At 51.2% G+C, this 23,828-nt stretch overlaps 1 protein-coding gene and 2 long non-coding RNA genes across 44 annotated transcripts in view; 2 read left to right on the forward strand and 1 right to left on the reverse strand.

Moving 5' to 3' along the window:
- GDPD5 (glycerophosphodiester phosphodiesterase domain containing 5) overlaps window positions 1-23,828 on the reverse strand; it is a 91,830-nt gene that overhangs the window by 40,319 nt on the left and 27,683 nt on the right. For 22 of the 42 annotated variants that reach the window (XR_013404138.1, XR_013404150.1, XR_013404149.1 and 19 more), the window contains 2 exons: window positions 14,383-14,466; window positions 1,730-1,906 (listed from right to left, as the gene is read on the reverse strand). Coding sequence is in view for 10 of the 42 variants with exons in the window: in XM_028833828.2 (XP_028689661.2) it covers window positions 1,730-1,846 (117 nt within the window). In the remaining 32 variants the exon portion in view is untranslated. Of the gene's footprint in view, window positions 1-967; window positions 1,032-1,729; window positions 1,907-2,138; window positions 2,246-12,862; window positions 13,033-14,382; window positions 14,467-23,828 lie in introns of those variants that run through there. The other 20 variants (XR_013404140.1, XR_013404156.1, XR_013404153.1 and 17 more) reach the window with 7 other exon arrangements.
- Window positions 1,152-8,731, forward strand: LOC144334376 (uncharacterized). The gene is made up of 2 exons (XR_013404163.1): window positions 1,152-1,653; window positions 8,414-8,731. It is a non-coding gene; the product is annotated as an uncharacterized LOC144334376 (long non-coding RNA).
- Window positions 11,326-16,069, forward strand: LOC144334385 (uncharacterized). The gene is made up of 3 exons (XR_013404172.1): window positions 11,326-11,451; window positions 13,898-14,018; window positions 15,942-16,069. It is a non-coding gene; the product is annotated as an uncharacterized LOC144334385 (long non-coding RNA).

Below are 23,828 nucleotides of genomic sequence, written 5' to 3' on the forward strand. Positions count from 1 at the left end.
AAAACCAGCCTCGGCCCACCTCCTCCACTCTGGGCCCTGTGCTGGCCGCAGCCAAGACCATCACTTCCTGACTCCATGCCTATGACTGGCCAGCCTTGGTCCCACCAAGGGGATGAGACTCCTGGGAGATACGCCTTCCCCGGTGTCTGCCCCTATGGCCAAGGCGCTTCCTGCCTGGGAGCTCAGCCATCTTTCTTCTCCCCTTAGCCTCAGCTGTCTCCCCACCCCATTCACACCAGTGGCTGCTGGACCTCCATTGCCTAGGTCCAGATCCAGAACAGAGTGTGGAGCACGGCAGAGTGTCCACGGGATTCTGAAGCCATGATCACAACCTATCTCCCATTTCAGAGATGGAGAGGCTGAGGCTTGGGCATCTGGAATGACCTGTCTCAATGGCTAGTCATAGCTGGCACTGTGCTGGTCACATCACAGCCCTCATCACATGTCATGGCCCAGTGGCTCCTTGAGAGGGGTGTGTCTCCCCTCTAGTTCACAGGTGAGGGAGCTCACAGGCAACTAGATTCAAGTAGAGGATGCACCACCAAAACCTGAATCCATCTGACTCCAGAGCCCACGGCCTGTGCCCCTCCACGTAAGAGGGAAAGCTGTGACATATGGTATCTCAGAGGGCTTCCCAGCAGGGGCCTGGAGTGGAGAGACCGGGGCTCTAGTATTGACGTTGCCAGGGGCCTGCTTTGGGCAGGTCCTTCCCTCTCCTTTGCCTCAGTTTGGCCACTTGACTCCTCTGTGGCCGGGAGTGGGGAGATGGCAGTGAATCAGGCCTGGTGCCCACCCTGGCAGTTCCTGCTTTTTACTGTTTGGGGGTCATGAACCCAGGCTCCTCAGTCTAGGGCTCTATTCCTCATCAGCACAGGCAGAGGAGGGCAGACAGGTGGATAAGCTTCACCAACCTCCCCAGAGACACAGCCAGGCCTACTGGGCCTCTGACATCAGTGGGAGCCAACACCCCCCCCACCCCCCACCTCCCCCGCCGCCCACACCCTGCCACCCCCTGGCCACTCCAGCCTCTTCTGGGGCTGGCTGAATTTAGAGGCTGGCTTCTTTGTTCAGACAAGCAGGAAGGAGGAGGAAAGTTGTTCTCCAGACAGTAAAGCTTTTAGATAAACACTACACAGGAATTGGGTTCCTTCAGAGAAGAAACTAGATCCACTGGCTGACAGCGCCCCAGGGACAAGAGTGCAGCTTAGGTCTGGCCTGGGGAGCCCAGCACTGAAGGAGGCTTTCTTTATCTGGCTGTGCACCTGCTGCCAGCTCTGGCAAGCCTGTGGCTCAGGTGACTGAGCCCCGGTGCCAGACCGTGGCCCTGCCAGCTCTCAGGCTCCAGGATGGCCGGGCCCACCTCCTCACTCTCTCCTCCAGCACCCACCTGTTTGCCTGTTTGCCTGCCTGCCTGCCTGTCAGGGTCTGCCAGAAAGCTGAGGACTTCTGCCTACCTTGGGGTGACTCTTCCCTTCTGGAGCAGCCTAACCTCAACAATGTCAGAGGAGAGTTAACAACATGTCAACGGGACGAACTCCTTCTGGCTCTCCTGGTCAGCAGATTCAGGAATTACTATCAGCCCATTTTACAGAGGGAGAAACTGAAACCCAGAAAGGCCATTGGCCTGTCCAGAGCGAGTCAGCAGAGACAGAGGTAAGACCCCTCCCCCAGCCCCTCAGGCTTGCTGGGGCTCACTGGGTCCCTCTGACCCTGTTCCAGGGTGGCTCACCGGCGTGGTATCATCATGGGAGCGCTGGTAGCGCTTCCAACGGCAGCCGTAGATGCCCGTGAGGCAAGAGAGGCACAGCTGTGGCTCGTAGTACTGCAGGGGCTGGTGTCTCACCATACTCGTGCCTGCAGCCCTGGCGCCTGGCCCTCAGGCGCCCATGGAGGCCCCCAGCTGGTCCTGCAGGAGGAAGCACAGGGCGGTGAGGCAGGGGAAGGGTGAAGAGTCAGGCACCACATAGCAAGTCATTGTAGCCTAGGTCAGGGAGGGTCACCCCTGCTCAAAGCACTGCAGTGGGGCTCCGTCTCACTTGGAGTCACAGGCCCACCCTTGCAGGTCCCCAAGGACCTGTCCTCTGCCTCCCACCCAGGCCCTCCTCCTCCCTACTCCTTCTCCTCCAGTCATTCCTGACCTCTTCCACGTTCTTCACTGGCCTGGCATGCTGCTGTCCCCTCTGTCTGGAATGCTCTTCCCTTAGAAACCTGCACGGCTTCCTCCTCTTTCCCCTCCTCTCTTCAGGTCTTCAAATGTCCTTTTCTTTTCTTTTCTTTTTGAGATAGAGTCTTGCTCTGTCACCCAGGCTGGAGTGCAGTGGCGTGATCTCAGCTCACTGCAACCTCTGCCTCCCAGGTTCAAGCAATTCTCTTGCCTCAGACTCCCAAGTAACTGGGATTACAGGTGCCCACCACATCTGGCTAATTTTCATATTTTTGTAGAGATGGGGTTCTGCCATGTAGGCCAGGCTGTTCTCGAACTCCTGACCTCAGGTGATCTGCCTGCCTCGGCCTCCCAAAGTGCTGAGATGACAGGCATGAGCCATGGCACCAGGTCACATGTCCTTTTCTCAATGACACTGTCCCAGATCACCTTCTGTAAAACTGTAGCCCCTTCCCACGTTCCCTAAGCTCCTTCCCACATTCTCAGCTTTGTTTTCTCAATCATGTCCTTAAATATAACTTGTTTATTTTTCTTGTCTATCTACCCTACTATAATGCAGTTTTCATGAAGGCAAGGATTTTTGTCTGTTGTATTTTCTGCTGTATTCCCAGTAACTGGAACAGTGTCTAGCACATAGCAGACTTTCAAAATAAACATTTTAGAAGAAATTATCATACAAGCTGAGATGTGTTGAGCACTTAAAATACACCAGGAACCGTGTAACGACTTTACATTCATTGTTCCATCTCAGCACAACCATATGAAATGGCAGGTTCTGTGTCCTAAACCCATTTGACAGCTCAACAAACTGAGGCTCAGAGAACAAGGAGCAATGCCTGGCTGCTGTCCCATAACTGGACCGTAGTCAATCTAGGAACTGCTCTAGTGCCCCAAAGTATTCATTCTCCAGACACAGGGAGCCTCCTAGCCAGGTGGGCCTCCTAGCCCATGGGAAGATGGTATAGCAGCAAGAGGTGTCTTAAGGGTTGAAGTGTGGCTGCCAGGAGCTACTGCCTCAGCCCTGCTTGGCACCCTGGAAATATCTGTGGGAGCCACAGCCTCCGGGGGCCAGTGTTGGTCAAGTGTGACCACGTGGCAATGAGCTTGGGGCACCTCACACACCCTGAGTATCAGGTGTCATCCAGTCCTCCACATCACTGTGAGTTATTCTTATTCCATTTTGCTGATGACAAACCCGGGACTCAGAACAGAGAAACTATTTGCCCAGAGGTACACAGCTATACTGAGGTGTCAGGACTCCAACCCTGGCCTGTGGGACTACAGAAACTCAGTCATATGTTCTGTACCAGGCCCTATCCAAGGCCCTGGAGACAATGTGAGCAGGACACACAAAGACTCCTAGGGCCCTGAGAGGGCCAGAGAGGGGAACAGCTAGGCATTGTTCCAAATGCTTTCCATGCAGAAACTCTAACAGCAGCCCTAGGAAGGAAGGAAGTATTCGCATTTAAAAAATGGAGATATAATTCACATACCATAAAATTTACCCTTTTAAAGTATACAATTCAGTATTTAATATACAGTATTCAGTTTTTGGTATATTCATAAGTTGTACAACCATCACCACTATCTAATCCCAAAACAGTTTCACCATCCTAACAACCCTCACCCCGCCCCCGCACCCTTCTCATGCACTGTCACTCCCTATTTACCCCGGCCTCACTCCTCTGGCCCTGGCAACTGCTCATCCACTTTCTGTCTCTATGGACTTGCCTATTCTAGAGACTTCATATAAATGGAATTATACAATATGTGGCCTTTTGTGTCTTGCTTCTTTCACGCAGCATAATGTTTTCAAGGCTCATCCATGTTGTAGCACGGATCAGCATGTCATTCCTTTTTATGTCTAACATTCCATTGTACGGATCTACCACATTTTGTTTACCCATTGATCAGCTGAAGGACATATGGGTTGTTATCACTTTTGGGTTGTTATACATAATGCTTCTGTGAATGAGTTTTTTGTGTGAACGTTTGTTTTCATTTTTTTGGGGTACACATTTCTTTTGGGATAGAATTGCTGGTCACAGCACTTTGGGAGGCTGAGGCGGGCGGATCACCTTAGGTCAGGAGTTTGAGACCAGCCTGGCCAACATGGTGAAATCCCATCTCTACTAAAAATGCAAAAATTAGCTGGGCGTAGTGGTGGGCGCCTGTAATCCCAGCTACTCGGGAGGCTGAGGCAGGAAAATCACTTAAGGAGCGATTTTAAGGAGACAGAGGTTGTCAAGATCGCACCACTGCACTCCAGCCAGGGTGACAGGGCGAATCTCCATCTCAAAAAAAAAAAAAAGGAATTGCTGTGCTATATGTTAACTTTTGTTTTTGAGATAAGGTCTTGCTCTGTTGCCCAAGCTGGTGTGCAGTAGTGCGATCATAGCTCATGGAAACCTCAGACTTCAGGGCTCAAGTGATCCACCTGAGTTGCTGGGACTACAGGGGTGTGCCACCACATCTGGATCATATGGTAACTTTTATGTTTAACCTTTTGAGGAAATGCCAAACTGTTTTCCAATGTGACTGCACCATGTTACATCCCCAAAGTATCATCATCATCATCTCCATTTTATAGATGAGAACTCTGAAGCACAGAAAGGTTGAGCCACTCACCAAAGGTCACTCAGCAGAGCCAGGATTCATACCCAGGCAGGCTGGCTCCAGGGACCTTGCTCTAACCCATGGGCCTGCCAAATCTGATCCGCCGCCTATTTTTGTACAGCCCAAAAGCTAAGAATAGTCTTTATATTTTTAAATGGTTGTGAGAGTCAAAACAAAAATATCTTGTGACACATGAAAATTACATGAAAGTCAAATTTCAGTGTCCATAAATAAAGTTTCATTGGACGCAGCCATGCTCATTCATTTATGTATTGTCTATGGCTGTTTTAACTGTAACTGCAGTGTTGAGTAGTTGCCACAGAGACCATATGGCTTGCAAAGCCTAAAATACTGACTGTCTGGCCCTTCAGAGGGAAAGTTTGCAGACTCCTGAAGTCACTGGACTCTAATGGCCCACCAGCCGTATGGTAAGTGCAGTGTATGATGAAGGGAGGGAAGGGAGCCTGTGGGCACTGACCATGGTGCAGGGAGGGTCAGAGTATGCTCCCTGGAGTCAGCACTGAGCTGAGGCCTGGAACATGAGCTCCTAAGATGCCACTCTCCAAAGCCCCAGCGGCTGCACTGTAGGAGCACACTGGGCTTCAGTCCCACTCATTACTTCCACCACCAGGCCTCACTCAGGGCCTCTGCCTATCCCTCCAACACCAACACCCAATGCTGACCTCACCTCAGTGATGACATTACAGCCTGCAGTCTGAGGGGGAAGATGCATTAGGGGCTTGCTGGGAATACTGAATGACCTGGAGTCTCCTGAGTGCTGGGAATGGACTGCTGCAGCCTCTGTCTGGGGGAGCCCTGGGGAGGCATGTGGACTATGGTGCAGCTGCTGGGGCTTCCCTGAGCCAGGGCCTGGGGCAGGCTGGGGTGGGGATACAGCTTGGCTCCCATGGGGCTGGGGAGACCATGGGTGGGGGCTGGTGTGGGGTGCTCTCAGCTTTACTATACTCCAGAAGATTTGGGGAGTGTTGTGTGCCCACATAGGCACTCCCACATTCCCAGCCTTCCCGCAGGGGTGGTAGGCCAGGGTCCACAGCCAGGGGAGCCAGATCTCACCCTGTGCACTCCCCAGACGGGAGTCTCTACTGTCATGTCAGCCACTACATCTGCCCCCGCCTCCCCAGGAAGGGAGGAGGCAGGTGCAATGTGGAAAGAAGCCTAGCTTTATGCTGCCTCGCACTGACTTGCTCTGTGGCTGAGGCCACTCAGGCTCTTCCCTGAGCCTTGGTTTCTGAATCTGTAAAAGCGAGTAACAGCTTCTGCCTTGACTTCTATAGGACACACAATTGGGGGCAGTGTGAGGGAAAGGTGCCAGCAGGTACTGCAACGCTGAGGTACAACAGGTGGACATCCTGCAATGCATGTGGGATCCCACCCCAGGTTCCCCTGCCTTCACACTCCTTTCCCAGGACTCCCCTGCCCCAGGACTAATTCCCACATGTCCTCTGCCTGCCCCTCCCCTGTCCCCACGCCTGCACATTACAACCCATCCAGGAATGGAAATTCCACTTCAAACCTGGAAAAGAGGGAAGTAGAAGTGTGTGCGTCATGCCTCGGCCCAGAACTTCACTGATTCTGGCTCTCAGAGTCTCCTCTCCCCAAGGTGCATTTTCATCCTGTTCATAACTGTAGGGGATTCTCTGGGAGGCAAACCTCTTCTCCGTCTTCTGTATGCTCTCCTGGCTACGGCCATCTTGTTCACTCCCACGGCTTCAGTTACCAGGTGCTGCCAAGGCCACCCAGGCTCTGCCTCTGATCGAGACAGCCAGCAGCTCCTGGATGTCTCCAGGGTTGTCACCCAGGCCTTGCAAACCCAGTTCAGCCACACTGCCCTCTACCACCCTTTTTTAAGGCCCTTTTCTCGCCATCCCCACAGCCACTCCCCCTGTCCAAGGCTTCATCTCCCCTGGCTGGGGACTCCTCCAGATTCCTTGCTGTCAGCCCCATCCCTCCAATCCAAGCTCTCACCTGCAGCTGGACTGAACTTCTTAACAGGCAGTGACCAGGATCTGACCCCTACTGCTCTTCCAGCCTTGCCTCCCTTCACCTGGTGAACTCTTCCTGATCCTTCAAGTGTCAGATGTTCCCTCCTCCATGGAGGCCCAGTTTGGTTAGAGGTCTCCCCAGCCTCCCATATCCCTGGCATGTCCCTCCCTCTTAACTGGGCACACTGTGAGAGCACTGTGGACATGCCTGCCTCCCCCATGGGATGGTCTGCGTTAACCCCATGTCCCCAGGGAGCAACACAGGGCAGCAAGAGCAGGAAGCACTAGGGACTTCTTGGACCATACTTCAGACAAGTGCCCGGAAGTTCTGCTAACGGAGGCATGCTGCTCACACCACACTTGGCAGCAGGGACAAGCTCTGAGACGGGACTCTCTCCGCCATCCCTCACCAGCCCATCACCTTCCCTCCCTTTCCTGCCAGGGATAATGGCATTACTTAGGTCCAATCAATTTCTCCAAGCTACCTCCCAGGGTTGCTGATACCAGCCAAGTTCCCAAGAAATCCCTTGCTGAGAGCTACTGCTGGCTCTGGGACAAGAGAACGCTCTCACCTCTGAGCCTAATGTCCAAGGCCCCTCCCCAGCCCAAAGTCCTGTTTTCTGTCAGAATCCCTGAACTTGCACAGCCTCCTGCTTGCACAGGGAAAAGCCTTCCAAGAGTCCATGCCTGAGATAGAGTAAACACCCACTATGGAGCAGAGACAGGATGCTGGGGATGGGCGTGCACCTCCGGCGTCCTGTCCCATCCTCACATCTCGGGACGCACCTGCCTGCTCCCCTACCCTTTCTCCCTTCCATAACTGCCAGGCCCACGCTGTGCCCCCCAGACTACACTGCACTGCTCCCAGCCCCTTTCTGATCATGAAGTGCCTGGATTCTAGCCTGATCACCCTCAACTGACTTGCTATATGACCTTGGACAGGTCACTACCTCTCCCTGAGCCTTACTTTACTCATCTGGGGAATGGGGACTAAATGGGGTAATACATGGAAGTGCTCAGGTCTGCAATAAAAAGGAATTGAGGCATGCGACAACATGAATCCTGAAGACGTCATGCCAAGTTCACAAAAGGCCACATATCGTATGATTCCATGTATAAGAAATGACCAAAATGGGCAAATACCGAGACAGAAAGCAGCTCAGTGAATGCCAGGGGCTGGGAGGATTGGGGAGGAAAGGCAGAGTGACTGCTAGTAAGTGTGGAGTTTCTTTTTGGGCTGGTGAAAATGTCCCTGGCCGGGCGCGGTGGCTCATGCCTATAATCCCAGCACTTTGGGAGGCCGAGGCGGGTGGATCACTTGAGGTCAGGAGTTCAAGACCAGCCTGGCCAACATGGTGAAACCCCATCTCTACTAAAAATACAAAAATTAGCTGGGCGGTAGTGGCACGCGCCTGTACTCTCAGCTACTTGGGAGGCTGAGGCAGGAGAATCACTTGAACTTGGGAGGTGGTGGTTGCAGCGAGCTGAGATGGTGCCATACACTCCAGCCTGGGCAACAGAGTGAGACCCTGCACGCCACCACCCAACCCAAAAAAAAAGAAAGAAAATGTCCTGGAATTAGTGGTGATGGTTGGGAACTTTATCTCAATAAAACTTTTTTTTGTTTAAGTGCTCAGGTCTGGAAGTCACATGAATGTCTGCACTAGTTGTGAGGTGCTGCGAGGTCAGCGGCAGCTGCACCAGAGGGGACGACAGCCTGGAAACCTTGGCTGTACCTGGGCCCCCTCCACTCCTACCCAGGCATGGGTCTCCAGACCCCTCAGATTCTGGAAACAACTCTAGTTCCTTCCAAGGAACTCTTCTGCCAAATTAACCTGAATTGTTTCTGTTGTTTGCAATTCCAAACCTTGATTGGTATGAGGATATTCACTGTGTTGCCAGCTTTTAACAGGTTTTAAGCACTCAATAAATGTGTTCAAGAACTGAATGAGGTCAGGTGCAATCGCTCATGCCTGTAATCCCAGCACTTTGAGGAAGCCGAGGCAGAAGGATCACTTGAGGCCAGGAGTTCAAGACCAGCATGGGCAACATGGTGAGACCTCTATCTCTAAAAAAAATAATAATAATAATAATAAAAAGAATTGGCTGAGCTAACATATGTACAGTGTGAGGACTACCAGCCACAATGGTTACTGTTTGATGTGCTAGCACTTGCTGCTGGGTGGTGTGGGCACTCCAGGTCATTGCTGGGTACCGTGCTGAGCACTGCATAGGCATCCCCTCCCCTTGACAACCTTTCTGAGCGAAGACCAATGGTCTTACCTAACAGATTGCAAACGTGGGCCTGAAAGAATGGGCAAACCAACTGCAGTGCATTCCACACAATGAGGAATATTATTCGGCAATAAAAAGGAGTCAGCTACCCAGCCACAAAAAGCAATGGAGAGACCTTGAAAGCATATTGCTAAGTGACAGAAACCAATCTGGAAAGCTATATACTGCATGATTCCAACTAAGCGACGTTCTAGAAAAGGCAAAACTGTGGAGGCAGTACAGAGATCAGTGGCTGTCAGGGACTCGGGGGAAGGGAAAAATAAGTGGTGCTCAAGGAATTTTGAGGCCACAAAGCCCTTCTGTATGATACAGTAATGATGGACATGTGTCAAACCCCATACAGTGTGCAACACAAGGAGTGAACCATAGCGCAAACTATGAACTTTAGTCAATCATAATTAACCAATATTAGTTCATCAATTGTAATAAATGTACCTTATTAACATAAGATGTAAAAGAATAAGCCAGACTGTGGGGAGGGAGAATGTGGAGGAGGGTACATGGAAACTCTATGTACTTTCCAATCAATTTTACTGCAAACCTAAAACTGCTTTTGAAAAAGTGTATTAAATACACAGACACACACATACACACACACGCGCGCGCACACACGTGCACCCAAGAGGTTAGGTAATTCACCCAAGGCCAAACAGCTAATCACAGAGGAGGGAGGATTTGAACCCGGGGCTGTTGACTCTAAAGTCCAGACTCTCCATAGTTGCAGCCTCACAGTGCCGGCCTGTTCATGTTTCTATCACCTTCCACGTCAATGCCAGCTGCAGCACCTGTATAACTGAAAATTGTACCTCAAAGGACCAAGCTCAATATTTTGGTTGGTATCAGGAAAGCATAGGCAGAATGAGTCTAGGAACATTGGGGAGGAAAGGAAAAACCCCCAACAGTGCCAGGATGGGTGGGGATGGGAGGCCGACCTTTGGCATTGTGCTAGGGCCCTGGGGAAGGGGGCAAGCAAGCAGATGGAGAGAAACCCCCCTTCTCCTCGGCCATGGCTGTCCTCACTGGGCCGCAACCCCAGCCCAGCCCTGGGATGATGGTCTGAGGCTTAGCTCGAACACCAGTGGGCTGAGTGACCGCCCCAAGCCTCTGGCCTCAGTTTTCCCATCTGTATCATGGGAGGGTTTGAGCACCCTCGGCTGATCTCCAAGGGCCTTTCCAGCACTCAACTTCTAAAACCCTTTATCTACCCACTCTTTCCTCACCCCCAGTAGCAAAGCAGAGAGGGGGTTGCTTGAGGAAAAGGGAAGGCCAACCCCTGATCCCTCCCTGGTCTGACTGGGGAAGAGCTCCCCTCTGCTCCCATGGCTAATCACTGGGCATCCTGACAGTCACCCTCCTAGGACGCAGTTCAAAACTTGGATGAAAGTGGCAGGAAGGCCCATAACAAAGTTAGGCACCTGGTCATCCTGAGCACCAGGGCAGAGCTCTGGCCCTGCCCAAGAGCCTCCACCATCTTTGATAGGGATCAAGGTGTAGGTACATTGTGGCCTAGATGACTCACAAATAGTGATGACCCCAAGCTTCCCTTACAGTGAAATGCCAGGCATGAAAGGTGCAGGGCCATGGTGACTTGTTTCCATAGGGCTCCAGGATCATGGCCTTGGAGCAGGACCAGGGCCTTTCTGCGGTCCTTCCTTACCACTTCATCCATCCCTGCTCCCAACCCAGCTGTGCCTGTGAAACCACCTTAGCCGTGGAGCCCCTCTGCCTATCCTCAATGCCTGGCGAACTCCTGCTCATCTCAGTTCAGGTAGCCCCTCCTCCGGGAAGCCCTTCCTGACTGGGTCACGATCTCTTCTGGATGCCACAACTCTGTGTTTCCTGACCACTGTGTAGGGGCTTCCGGGAGATGGTGAGATCTATGCAGAATTCAGCAATGAGAAAAGATTTGCAGCACAAAGGGGAGAAGGAAGGGCATTTTAGGTACGGAGACAGCACAGCAGAAGCCTAGGTGGCAGGGAGGGCAGTGATTGGGGCTTCTCCCAGGGCAGAGGGCACCCCAAACAGCTCACCGAGTGGACCGTTTCCCAAAACAAAACAACCAAACCCAAACCTACAAAATGAATTTCTGGCCCCAGGACGAGGGCTGGAGGTGGGGGAGACAGGAAAGATTCCGGAAAGAGCCCAACCAGTGAAATGTGGAACCCACTCATCCCCGGCCCTGCCCTATGCTCTACAGCCCCAGCCTCCTGCAGGCAGCTCACGACTCAGTCTATTTTCCATTGCATAGCCTCATTTGATGGCTTGAACAGAGAGATCCCAGCTGCCACCATCTCACTGTACAGCCTTGGGGAAGTCGCTCTACCTCTCTGGGCCTCGGAGAAGCCCTAGATTCTAACGGCATCTGCAGAGAAGGTAACCAGACCTAGGGGCAGGAAGGAAGTCTAAGTCACAGGGGCAGCTTCCAGTTGGGAGAGGCTTGGGGAAGAGGTGCCTGGAAGGAGGCAGGGAGAGAGGCCTTGAGGTGAAGAGGCAGGTGGGGTCTGTGCCACCCAGGCCCTGCAAGCCTGCTCATTCTGGGGAAATGTTACTCAGTGGCCAAGGCTGGGGCTCAGCCGGAGCCTCCAAGAATCAATCATGCCATAATTAGGGTCACTATTAATCTCTTTCCACGGTGATGCCAGGGCCTCCTGTTTACCCAACACTTCTGTCCCAAGAGACCTCTGATTGTCATTCCTCTCGCGAGGAGGCTGGCAGGGCCCAGAGGTGAAGGTAGACTAGTTCTTCCCCAGCTCAGGAGCCTGCCCGGGGGCCTTGGGTTCTCTTGGTACAGAAAGGACTTCTCTTTCCCAGGTCAGGGCTATGAGCTTGGGCTGAGTAGTCACCAAAAGTGACCTGGCCTTTCCCAGAGGGCACAGCTTAGCATCTCAGAACTCAAAATCTCAGGCTCCAAATGCCCCAAATTGGAGCTCTAGAATCACTTCACCCAAGACTCACAGTGTCATGGAATCCTCATTGAACAATTCAACTGGCATCTTCAAACTATCCCTGGATTTCAGACTGCTAAGTCACACAGTATCAGCGCCAAAGTCCCGGAGGTACTCCATCCAGCCTCCCCTTCCATTCAGAAATCCCCTGTGCTGCTCCTGCTGGTGGTTCTCCAGTCTCTCCAGACCGGCCGGTGGCTTCCCGAGGCTCGCATACTCCTAGTGACAGGCCCCTCCCTCCCTGGAGGGCTGAGTAGTTTTCTCCAAGCCAACAGGACTGTAGGAAGGCCATCCTAAGAAGAGATCCTGCCCCCACCCCCTTCTCCCCCAGTGACACTGACAGGTTCTCTGGGGAGCAGGCAGAGAGAGTGAAGGGCCCCGGGACAACTACTCGGGGGCAGTAGAGACTTTCAGCATCCCCCACCCTCAGTTTGACTTGTGCAAGCCCCTTCCAGGAGCCCAGTGGCTCAGCTGCAGGAGCCAGGCTGGCTTTTTCTGATGGCTCTTCCTCAGTCCCAGGGAAGGGGGAGTGGGAAAGTGGGGCACACCAAGTAAATGAAAGGGCGGGGGAGGAGGAGGAGGAGCGTGAGTACAGTGGAGACTTGTACAGAGCAATCTTGTCTCTGTCCTCTCCTGCCCCTCCTTGTACCACTGTGCTCCAAAGACAACACCTACCCAGCTTTCCCACCTCCATGCCTCACTCAGGTTGGGCCCTCTGCCAGGAAAGCCCTCCCCAAATCCCAATCCAAATCCCATCCATCTTAACAAACAGACCCCGTGCAAAGCTTGGGCTAATTCCCCCCAACAAAAGTCCACTGCCTCCTCCTTTTTGTGCTCACATCATCTGGCAGAGCTCCTGAGAATGATCACAGGCCTCAGTGTGCTGTAATTATCTGCTTCCGTGGCTGCCTCGCCCGCCAGACTGAGAGCTTCCCCAGGTTCAGACTTCTGATCCACTTGGCCAAGCTTTTCTGAAGACCTATAGTGTCTGCAGCCCCACACCTGGTGATGGGGACATAAGATATGCCAGGCCCTGTCCTTACCAGAAGAGTCACTGTATAGGGGACCTATGTCCCCTGCACTGGGCCTGGCACCAAGGAGGTACCTAATTAGTTGTCAGTCAAAAAGCTGGTTAAATGCAAGACGGAAGGAAAAAAAGAACCAATCAAAGCATCTTACACCACACAACTGCAGAGCCACTTCTGAAAGCCTGAATTCTGCCTCTGAATAATAATTAGCCTTTTCCCAATTTACAGAAAAAAATTAAGTTACTAAAAAAAAAAAAAAGAAAAAAAAGAAAACTAAATTAGGTACTTTTCTCTCACAAATTTTTCTTAAACCTCTGATATCCATTTGCACATTTCTATACCATATCTAGTGTAAGATGACCCCAGATCTAGCACAGGATACTAATTTCATAACTGTCATGAACACTGCTACTCTTCACAGTCTTCTGCAAAGAGCAGCAGTCTCCCTGCTTCCAGGCATGTCGGAGAACCTGGGGCCTAAACTTTTCCTCTCTTCCTTCAAATGGCCAGGTTTCACCTTGGTGACCAATGAAAACCGAGCTTGCTTGAATGCTGAGGAAGAAAGTCCCAGGAGTTGGCTGGCCCACCTTGAAGGTTCATGCCAGTTCCATGATATAAGGCCTCCAAATCCACTATTTGTCATTCATTCCTTTGGAGGAAGCATCACTTTCTCTAGGATTCTCTTTTAAAATATAAATCTTCTCTGGAGTTGGGAGCCCATTCAACCCTCAGATTGGAGGTCAAGGAAACTTAGTTTAATGCTGGGCTCTTGAGGGGCAGTAAATCACAGGGTTTGTGAAGAGGTCAGCCTGCCTGGGTTTTTATTTATTTTAATTTTTTTTTTAGAGACAGTCTCACTCTGTCACTCAGGCTGGAGTGTAGTGGCACAATCATAGCTCACTGGAACTTGAACTCCTGGGCTCAAGCGATCTTCCTGCCTCAGCTTCCCAAGTAGTTGGGACTACAGGTACGTGCCACCATGCCTGGCGACCTGGCTGGGTTTGAAACCCAGCTCTACCATGTATTTAATGGAGCAAGTTTCTAAATGCCTTTATACCTCAGCTTCCTTAACTATAAAGTGGGGATAACCATGGTATCAGCCTCATGGGCTCTCAGACAAGTACCTGGAACGCTGTACTAAGCAAGAGACAAGTCTACTCAGAGCTTCAGTTTTTCCTGTCCATAAAATGGGACAATAATCCCATTTATGCCTTTTCATAAACCGTAGAGTGCTGCCCCCATGGGGGAGGTGGACATTGTGAAAGAACCCAGACAGCTGCCCTCTGCAGCCTGTCTTGAACTCCTTTCTCCCTCCCTCCTTTTCTCTTTACCTGGAAGAAGGTACCAGTGGCTGTGAGCTGGGCTCCTGGGGGTGTCCTGTCCACAGAGGCAGTGATATCACTTCACTGGGAGAGCTGAGAGGAAAAGGGGATAAACCCAGTGAGTTCATTCATCAGTTCATCCTGCCTTCTACTGTCCCACTTGACCCTTAGTGAGTGCCCATCCCATGCTGAGTGTGGGGCCCAGTGATGGGTGACACCAAGTCCCTGCCCTGGGGAAGCCACAAAGCTGGTGGGAGGGCTGAAAGGACATACGTGATCTAATCCCCAGCCATGAAACCCGGCACATGCAATCCACCTCCACGCATGCTGCCCACAAACCAGCCCTAGGCCCAACCCATACAACCTGTTCCCTGAACCACTCCTGTCCCTCCAGGACCCACGGACCCAGGATCCAAAGCTCAGCCACCCTGGGGGCAGAGGCCCTTTCACGCTGCCCAGGGACCTGTTTCTCTGAGGTAGCTGCCAAACCAGCTGTTCTTCTAAAGCAGCCGCTAAGGGAAGGACGGTAGCCCGGAGGTGGGATCTGGGGCACCACAATTACGTGCCTGAGCTCTGACTCATGCACCACCTCCCCCATCACCAGCTCCTGCAGCCAGCAGGGCAACCCCCCGCCCAGGAACTGGGAAAAGAGATGGTATCGACAGGCCACGGGAAGCAGAGGGGCCAGGAGAGGTGAGGAGGAGACTGCAGGTCAGCATTGCAGGCTTCAGAGGATGCTAGCACCTTGTCTACTAGGGACACTGAGGCTGCAGGGACGGAGGCCTACCTACATCACACAGAGGCAGAGCCAGGGCTGGGACCTGAGCCTCCTGGTGCCAATATGACAACTCTCCCCAACCCAACTGGACTCTAGAGCCACACACTGGCAAGAAACATACAGTCAAACACACGTCTCTGTGTGTGAACCAGAGGTGGACAGAGCTGGACTCAGAGACAGCTGGGAAATGACAGCCACTGAGAGATCAGCACTTGGGACACTACCAGGCCTGCCCCTCTCCACCTCCAGTCCCCAGGTTTCTCACAGTGCCCTGAATGTACAGCACTTTACAGTTTATAAAACATACTTATTTCCTCTACCCCCTACAATGATCCTAAGGCCTAAGTGGCAGAGGAAATAAAAATAGACCAGTGGCTTCTCCTCTAAACTTTAATGTTTGAGAAGCCATGGTCTATTTATATTTCCTGGGGCCTTGGACCTCAGAAACCTAGGGAACTTGTTAAAATGCAGTCTGACTCAGTAAGTCTAGGCTGGGGCCTGAGATTCTGCATTTCTGATAAGCTCCCAGGTGATGCTGATGCTGCAGGTCCCTGGGCCACAATTTGAGGAGCAAGGCCAGAATGAGTCAAGAGCATGGGACCTGGAGTCAAACTACACAAGTTAGAATCTTGGCTCTTACTGTGTGACCTTGGGCAAATTACTTAACCTTTCTGTGCCTCAATCTCCTTAGGTATAAAATACTACGAATAATAAAACCTACCCCATAGGGTCAGTGTGGGGATTAAATTAGTTACTATACATAAAACACTTAAAGTGACTATTATTTCAGATTTTGAAATGGAGGTTCTGAGAAGTGAACACACCCAGCAAGGCAGCAGAGCCAGAATTCAAGCTCAAACCTATAAGCTGCACAAAACGTCACAGCCATCAGACCGCTCCCCCATCAGACAGACATGGATATTGAGGCCCAGATAGGGTCAGAAAACTGAAATGACCACCAGAAAGTTGGTGTGAGAAATACAAGTCCGTGACTCCGTCCCAGTGCTCCTTCCACCACACTTTATGGCCTGTCAGAAAAGAAAGTACCGCAGAGTCTCCTCAGGGCTCTCAGCTCTGCTGTCAGCCTTACCTGGTCCCACAGCTGCCCTGGAAACTACCTGTGGGGTTGGCTGGACGTGGAGGCCGTCCCCATCCCCACTCTGTCTTCTCTCCATCCTGCCCACCAGGCTGGGTGAGGCAGAATGGTCTCACATCCTCCTGCCATTCCCCTCCTCCTCCCTCCAGCCTGTGCCCACTATCCTGTGTCAGGTCACCCAGCTGGGGTCTCAGGCTGAGGGTGACACGCCCGGGTCTGGCTCCACTCCCACCTTGCCTTCCCAGCACGGGGCCAATGGGAGGCTGTGAGTCACTGAAGGAAGCGCTCGGCCCCAAACAGGAAGAGGCTCTTCAAGCAGAAACTCCCTGCAGGATCCCCCAGTGCCCTGGGGCAGATGGCTTAGTAGTGGAAGCTGGTGAAGGAAGGGAAGCTGATTGGGACACAGCAACATCTGCTCAGATTTTACCTGACATTCAAACTTGGCACTCACCCTCCACTTTTTGCTGCCTGGCCTGAGGACTTTTCTGCTGTGGACTGGCTGTGCGTCTTAGGTACATCAGTATCAGTACCCTCTCTGATCCTCATTCATAGGATCATGGACTGCACTAAAAGACTGCTATAGCCTGGTAATCTACATGAAATGAAGGGTTGGAGCAAGTGAATACAGGGTTTTATTTTATTTCTGAGACAGACTTTCGCTCTTGTTGCCCAGGTTAGAATGCAATGGTGCAATCTCGGCTCACTGCAACCTCTGCCTCTCGGGTTCAAGTGATTCTCTTGCCTCAGCCTGCTGAATAGCTGCGATTACAGGCACACACCACACCCAGCTAATTTTTGTATCTTTACTAGAGACAGGGTTTCACCATGTTGGCCAGGCTGGTCTTGAACTTCTGACCTCAGGTGATCCACCCGCCTTGGCCTCCCAAAGTGCTGGGATTATAGGCGTGAGTCACTGCACCTTGCAAATATAGGGTTTTAAGTGAATGAACAAATGCACATGAGTGAAATGAATGAGTGAATTAAGATACCTAGATGGGGCCGGGCGCGGTGGCTCAAGCCTGTAATCCCAGCACTTTGGGAGGGCGAGATGGGTGGATCACGAGGTCAGGAGATCGAGACCATCCTGTCTAACATGGTGAAACCCCATCTCTACTAAAAAATACAAAAAAAAAACTAGCCGGGCGAGGTGGCGGGCACCAGTAGTCCCAGCTACTCGGGAGGCTGAGGCAGGAGAATGGCGTGAACCCAGGAGGCGGAGCTTGCAGTGAGCTGAGATCCGGCCACTGCACTCCAGCCTGGGCGACAGAGCGAGACTCTGTCTCGGGAAAAAAAAAAAAAAAAAGATACCTAGATGTAAAACTGTAGCTATAGCATAAGATCTATCATTTGTCTATTGTTCACTGTATGATAGAGAACTCTTTATTGGCAAGAAGATTCACCCCCCGAACACCCTTACACAGGGAAAAGGGGGCCCCACACATCACACACACACACACACTCACACACTCACAAATAAATTCATTAGAGTACACAGGAGCCTCTGTCACATTACACTCATGTGACCTGTAATCCTAAACATTCGCTCCTGATTAACACCTGTAAGGCTCCGGTTAAACTCTTCTCTGTTTCTTTTCTTTTTTTTTTTTTTAAAGGCATGAGTTGGGGACTGGGTCTTACTATGCTGCCCAGGCTGGAGTGCAGTGGCTATTCTCAGGCACAGTCATAACACACTACAGGCTTGAACTCCCAGGCTCAAGCAACCCTCTGGCCTCAGCCTCCCGAGTAGCTGGGACTACAGGCACGCTACCATGCCAGGCCTTTCCATTTCTTGAACTTGAAGAACAAAAGGTGATTCTGTTAAGATGCTGTAAAGGTCTACGGGTCGTGTTGCTGCTGAGGGGGGAGATGGATGCTGCTTGGGGGAGGGGTGCAGCGGGGGGGGGGCCTGAATGGCAAAAATATACAAGGGAGACACAAGTTAGCTTGTCAAAGCCTTCCTCCCAGACAGCAGCGAGCACGAGTTTCTTGCATAAGCAAGCATCTCTATTCCAGCCCTGCTGTGCATCCTTTATTTTGGCATTTCTTCCTGCTCCAATTTGTGGTTCTAAAAGTACTCATGAATTAGTGTGATATTCACAAAAATGCACATGGTGGCTGAGGAACATCTTATAATATTCTGCAACTCACATTAATGTAACACGAAGTCTGGTATTCTTTAAATTTGCAACTAGATGGACATTGAATACTAGAACTGTGAATAGTTTCATTTCTATAAAATTTTCAAAAATTGAATTAATATTTCATGTCTATTTAAAGATTTTATTTAAAAATCTGATCTTCATTCGTTGTGATGGGTATTGTTTTCATTTTAATAGATCATTTTATGGAATAAAAACCCTCTTGAAAACATAAAGTAAATTTGCCTATGTTTATATTTACATTCGTTTACTTTTTATTTATTTATTTATTTATTTATTTTGAGACAGAATCTCGCTCTGTCACCCAGGCTAGAAGGCTGGAGTGCAGAGGTAAGATCTTGGTTCACTGCAACCTCCGCCTCCCAGGTTCAAGTTATTTTCCTGCCTCAGCCTCTCAAGTGGCTGGGATTACAGGCATGTGTCACCATGCCCAACTAATTTTTATATTTTTAGAAGAGATGGGTTTTTACCATGTTGGCCAGGCTGGTCTTGAACTCCTGACCTCAGTGATCTGCTTGCCTCAGCCTCAGTGCTGAGATTACAGGTGTGAGCCACTGCAACTGGCCACAGCTTATTTTTATTTATTTCATAAAATCTTTATTTTAGCAAGATCACTAATTATATTGTTATAATCAAGATTTTCGGCCGGGCGCGGTGGCTCACGCCTGTAATCCCAGCACTTTGGGAGGCCGAGGCGGGCGGATCACAAGGTCAGGAGATCGAGACCACGGTGAAACCCCGTCTCTACTAAAAATACAAAAAATTAGCCGGGCGCGGTGGCGGGCGCCTGTAGTCCCAGCTACTCAGGAGGCTGAGGCAGGAGAATGGCGTAAACCCAGGAGGCGGAGCTTGCAGTGAGCCGAGATCGCGCCACTGCACTCCAGCCTGGGCGACAGAGCGAGACTCCGTCTCAAAAAACAAAACAAAAAACAAACAAACAAACAAACAAACAAAAAAAAAGATTTTCATCACTTGTGTTCTGTTGATGGCAATAATCTAAAGTACTAAAAATAAAATGTGTTTGTATTTAAAGTATACAAAATTTGATGGCCACATGCTGTGGCTCACGCTTATAATCCCAGCACTCTGAGGGCCTAGGCAGGCAGATCACCTGAGGTCAGGAGTTCAAAACCAGCCTGGCCAACATGGTGAAATCCCGTCTCTACTAAACAAAAAAAAATTAGCCGGGTGTGGTGGCACACGCCTGTAGTCCCAGCCATTCAGGAGGCTGAGGCAGGAGAATCACTTGAATCAGGGAGGCAGAGGTTGCAGTGCACTACCATCATGCCACTGCACTCCAGCCTGGGCAACAGAGTGAGACTCCATCTCAACAACAATAACAAAATACATATAAAGGCTGGGCACAGTGGCTCACGTCTGTAATCCCAGCACTTTGGGAGGCCGAGGCGGGCAGATCACAAGGTCAGGAGATCAAGACCATCCTGGCTAACATGGTGAAACCCTGTCTTTACTAAAAATACAAAAAATTAGCTGGGTATGGTGGCACGTGCCTGTAGTCTCAGCTACTCGGGAGGCTGAGCCAGGAGCGTCGCTTGAACCCGGAAGACAGAGGTTGCAGTGAACCAAGATCATGCCCACTGCACTCCAGCCTGAGCAACAGAGTGAGCCTGTCACACACACACATACACTATATGTATATATAATTCAAATATATATTCAATATAATCCCAGCTACTCAGGAGGCTGAGGCAGGAGAATCACTTGAACCTGGGAAGCAGAGGTTGCAGTGAGCTGAGATCACACCACACTGCACTCCAGCGTGGGTGACAGAGTGAGACTCTCTCAAAAAAAGAAAAAAAAGAATTGTTAAGTCTTATTTTTTATATCTGAACATCATCAGCTTAACAACAATATACCCGAGATGTGCAATAATTAAATTCAGACATTCTTGATATTTTATCACTCTCAAATAAAACTAAACTTTACACAATGTAAATAAGTACACAATGTACGTATTTCAATGTACATTGTGAAGGTATATTTGTCAAGGTGGGAAAATCAAATCTATTTTATTTAACAGTCTCCTGGCTTGCTTTACAACCTTCAAATATCTGACAAAGATACATGGATCTCTATTTGTATTTTTGCTCTCAGTTCTCCAAATTTAGGAGGCGCCCGTCCACTCCTCACCCACCACCTCTTATGTTGCGGGGCCCAGGTCACCCATGCTGGTGACCTCACATCTGTGAGCAACTGCATGTCTGCCAGCCAGCCCTGCCTTCCCCAGTCCGCCTTTCACAAGTGCTTTCCACATGGAAGGTCCTTATGCTTACGCCTTGTGCGTGGGGCTGTATTTCCAGGGCAGTAAGCACTCAAATTTCCTCAGGGGCAGTGACCACAACTTGACTGGCCTCTCCCACAGACCCTGTACTCCTTAAAGTCCCTTCAGCTCCAACACCACCTTGCAGGGGAGCCAGGGTGCCCAGGGTCTTCCATCCCCAGTTCTTGTTACACCATCCCCCTGGAAAGGGAGCCGGCTAGGCTGGGAGGGCCCAGAAGCCTCTGCTGCACCAGGCTAGTAGCCCCCTGCCATCCAGCTGGGCAGTGGTCCTGGTGACCTATAGCCCACAGCTATTTTCCTCCTCCTCTGCATCCCCACTCAGTCCCCCTCCCTCACCTCTCCTCTTGCCCCCTTACTCTGGACCTACTAGCCACAGTAACCTACTTTGGGCTAAAGCCACCACAATGTACCCTCAGCCCCCAACACCTGGGCTGGCAAATCTCCACATTCCTTGCCCACTGCCCTGCCTAGCATCTTTCACAAGGAGCTTCCGGAGAGCAGGAAGCAAGTTCGGGAGGTGGGGGAGCAGAGGAGTGAGCAGGAGACTGAGAGCCAGGAGACCTGGCTTTTCATCTTGGCTTAGCCACTGGAAGGCAGGTCAACATCTTCCTGTGTCATATGGGGATACTGGCACCTGCCCAGATCCCATCTTGGGATGACAGGGAGAACCAGTGAGCAGGACGTAACAGGGCTGTGTAAACTGTACAGTGTGTAGTAGCTGTAACAGGGGCCAGACCCCATCTCCCTCATGTTTTCTGCTCAGTCTGGCACAGTGCCGAGGGCCCATCTATTGTTTTTTTTTTTTTGAGACGGAGTCTCGCTCTGTCGCCCGGGCTGGAGTGCAGCGGCCGGATCTCAGCTCACTGCAAGCTCCACCTCCCGGGTTTACGCCATTCTCCTGCCTCAGCCTCCCAAGTAGCTGGGACCACAGGCGCCCGCCAACTCGCCCGGCTAGTTTTTTGTATTTTTTTTTAGTAGAGATGGGGTTTCATCATGTTAGCCAGGATGGTCTCTATCTCCTGACCTCGTGATCCGCCCGTCTCGGCCTCCCAAAGTGCTGGGATTACAGGCTTGAGCCACCGCGCCCGGCCCCACCTATTGTTAATACTGCCCAACATTTACAAGGGCTGGACATACTCTCTGTACAAGGCCAAGGTTTCTATGTGTGCTATCTTACTCCTCTTAGCCTCCCACTGCAGACTTTTTTTTTTTTTTCTGGAGATGGAGTCTCACTCTGTTATTCAGGCTGGAGTGCAGTGGTGCAATCACGGCTCACTGCAACCTCTACATCCCAGGCTCAAACAATCCTCCTGCCTCAGCCTCCTGAGTCTCTAGGACTATAGGTATGTGCCATCACACCCGGCTAATTTTTGTATTTTTTTGTAGAGAGGGGGTTTTGCCATGTTGCCCAGGCTGGTCTTGAACTCCTGAGCTCAAGTGATCTGCCCACCTCGGCCTCCCAAAGTGCTAGGATTACAGGAATGAGCCACCACGCCTGGCTGCAGTAGATACTTTTTATAGATGGTAAACAGAGGCTCGAGGGGATTTAGGGTCTCCTGGATTCATACTGTTACTACCAAGCCAGTCTAGACACCAAAAATCTAGTCACCAACACACATTTCCTAAGCTCTCCTGTAGGCCCAGCAGACAGACGGAGCTCCTGCTGGATGAGCCCACGAGCTAATGGTGTAGACAAACACACCAAGCGCATCGTGTGAACAAAGGCGGCAGGACGCGTAAGGGGTGGAGGCCTTGACGGTGAATCAAAGCTGTCTCCCAGCCTCACCCCCAGCCTGACACAGTGCTGGACCCACCACAGGCAGCAGTGAATACCCAGGAGTGAACAAACTTGTTTCCCTGACATCCACCTCCCCAACCTAGCCACTCCCTGCCTGCCTCCTGGACAGTGAGGGGGCTCTAGACTTTCTAGACCACTTTCTCCTCTGGGACCACCACCCTAAGGGCACCCTCACTCTTGGCACTTGCAGGTGCTCAAGCCTTTGCAGTGGATTCTATGTTAAACCTGGTGAAAGTTAAACTGTGCTTATCTGAGCACAGAACCCCTTATACAATAGGTACCCAATACATGGGAATCAAATGAGTTAATGAGTTTGCAGCAGTGACTGACCACTTCGGTGCCTGCTCAGTTCATCCTGACCACTAGGGGCTTAATTCAAGTTCTGAATCAAAGAGGGGCTGCGGGGCCAGAGCAGAGCTGATAAAAGAGTAGGATGCTCACTTAACTGGCCGTGGGGTTGGAAGCAGGTCCTAGCCCTCTCTGCCCTTTTGCTGTGTGATCACCGGCAAATCACTTCACCTTTCTGGGCATCCACTGCGTCAAGCAGGGATTAACACCATGTTACAATCGCCTGATTTCTAGGTGAGCACATACAAAACTGGTTACAAACATAGGGTACCTCATGAGGCTCAGAGATGGGAGGTGACTTGGCTAAGGTCACACAGCAGGTGACAGAGTGTAGACTAGCACCCAGGCCTGTCATGGTCTGTTGGGGGTGGGGGGAGTGGAGGGGGAGGTTGACTCCCAGAGGCCTGAGTGGGGAGGCCAGATCATGGGTAACATCTCTTGTGATATCACAGCGGACAGGAGAAGGGTAAGAGTGGGTCCCATGAGGGCTAACCCAGCCCGATATCACCAGTGAAAGTGAGAGTCACATAGTCGGAGTCTTAGGATTTAGTCAGTACAGCCAGGAAGGGCAACCTGTTTATTTGTTCCTGGAATGTGCTGACCCACGCAAGTTCCCCCAAGCGATCCCTGAGTACCTTCTATGGAAACACAGAGTGGGTGGGCTGCGAAGAAAAGTCAAATCCAAATTCGACTCAGGCGGGGATGGGCCACAATGGCCTCGATTTCCTCTATGGGCATTTGGTGCTTCCATGGCCTTGAACTAATCTCTGTCCTTAAGCCTTGTCCCACCTCGTAATCATCACTGATGCCCTCCAGGCTGGGTGGGTGGGCTGGAAGGGAGAACTACAGCAGGGCACCAGGGCCGGCCTCTAGGGCTGGGAGGGACCTGGACTGACTGGAGAGATTGCCCAAAGCCAAGTCATCCGGGACAACAATGGGGGCGGGAGCTCTGTGGGATTTTGCCTCTAAAAGCT

The sequence above is a fragment of the Macaca mulatta genome, chromosome 14 (genome assembly GCF_049350105.2).
Source record: "Macaca mulatta isolate MMU2019108-1 chromosome 14, T2T-MMU8v2.0, whole genome shotgun sequence".
Classification (NCBI taxonomy): domain Eukaryota; kingdom Metazoa; phylum Chordata; class Mammalia; order Primates; family Cercopithecidae; genus Macaca; species Macaca mulatta.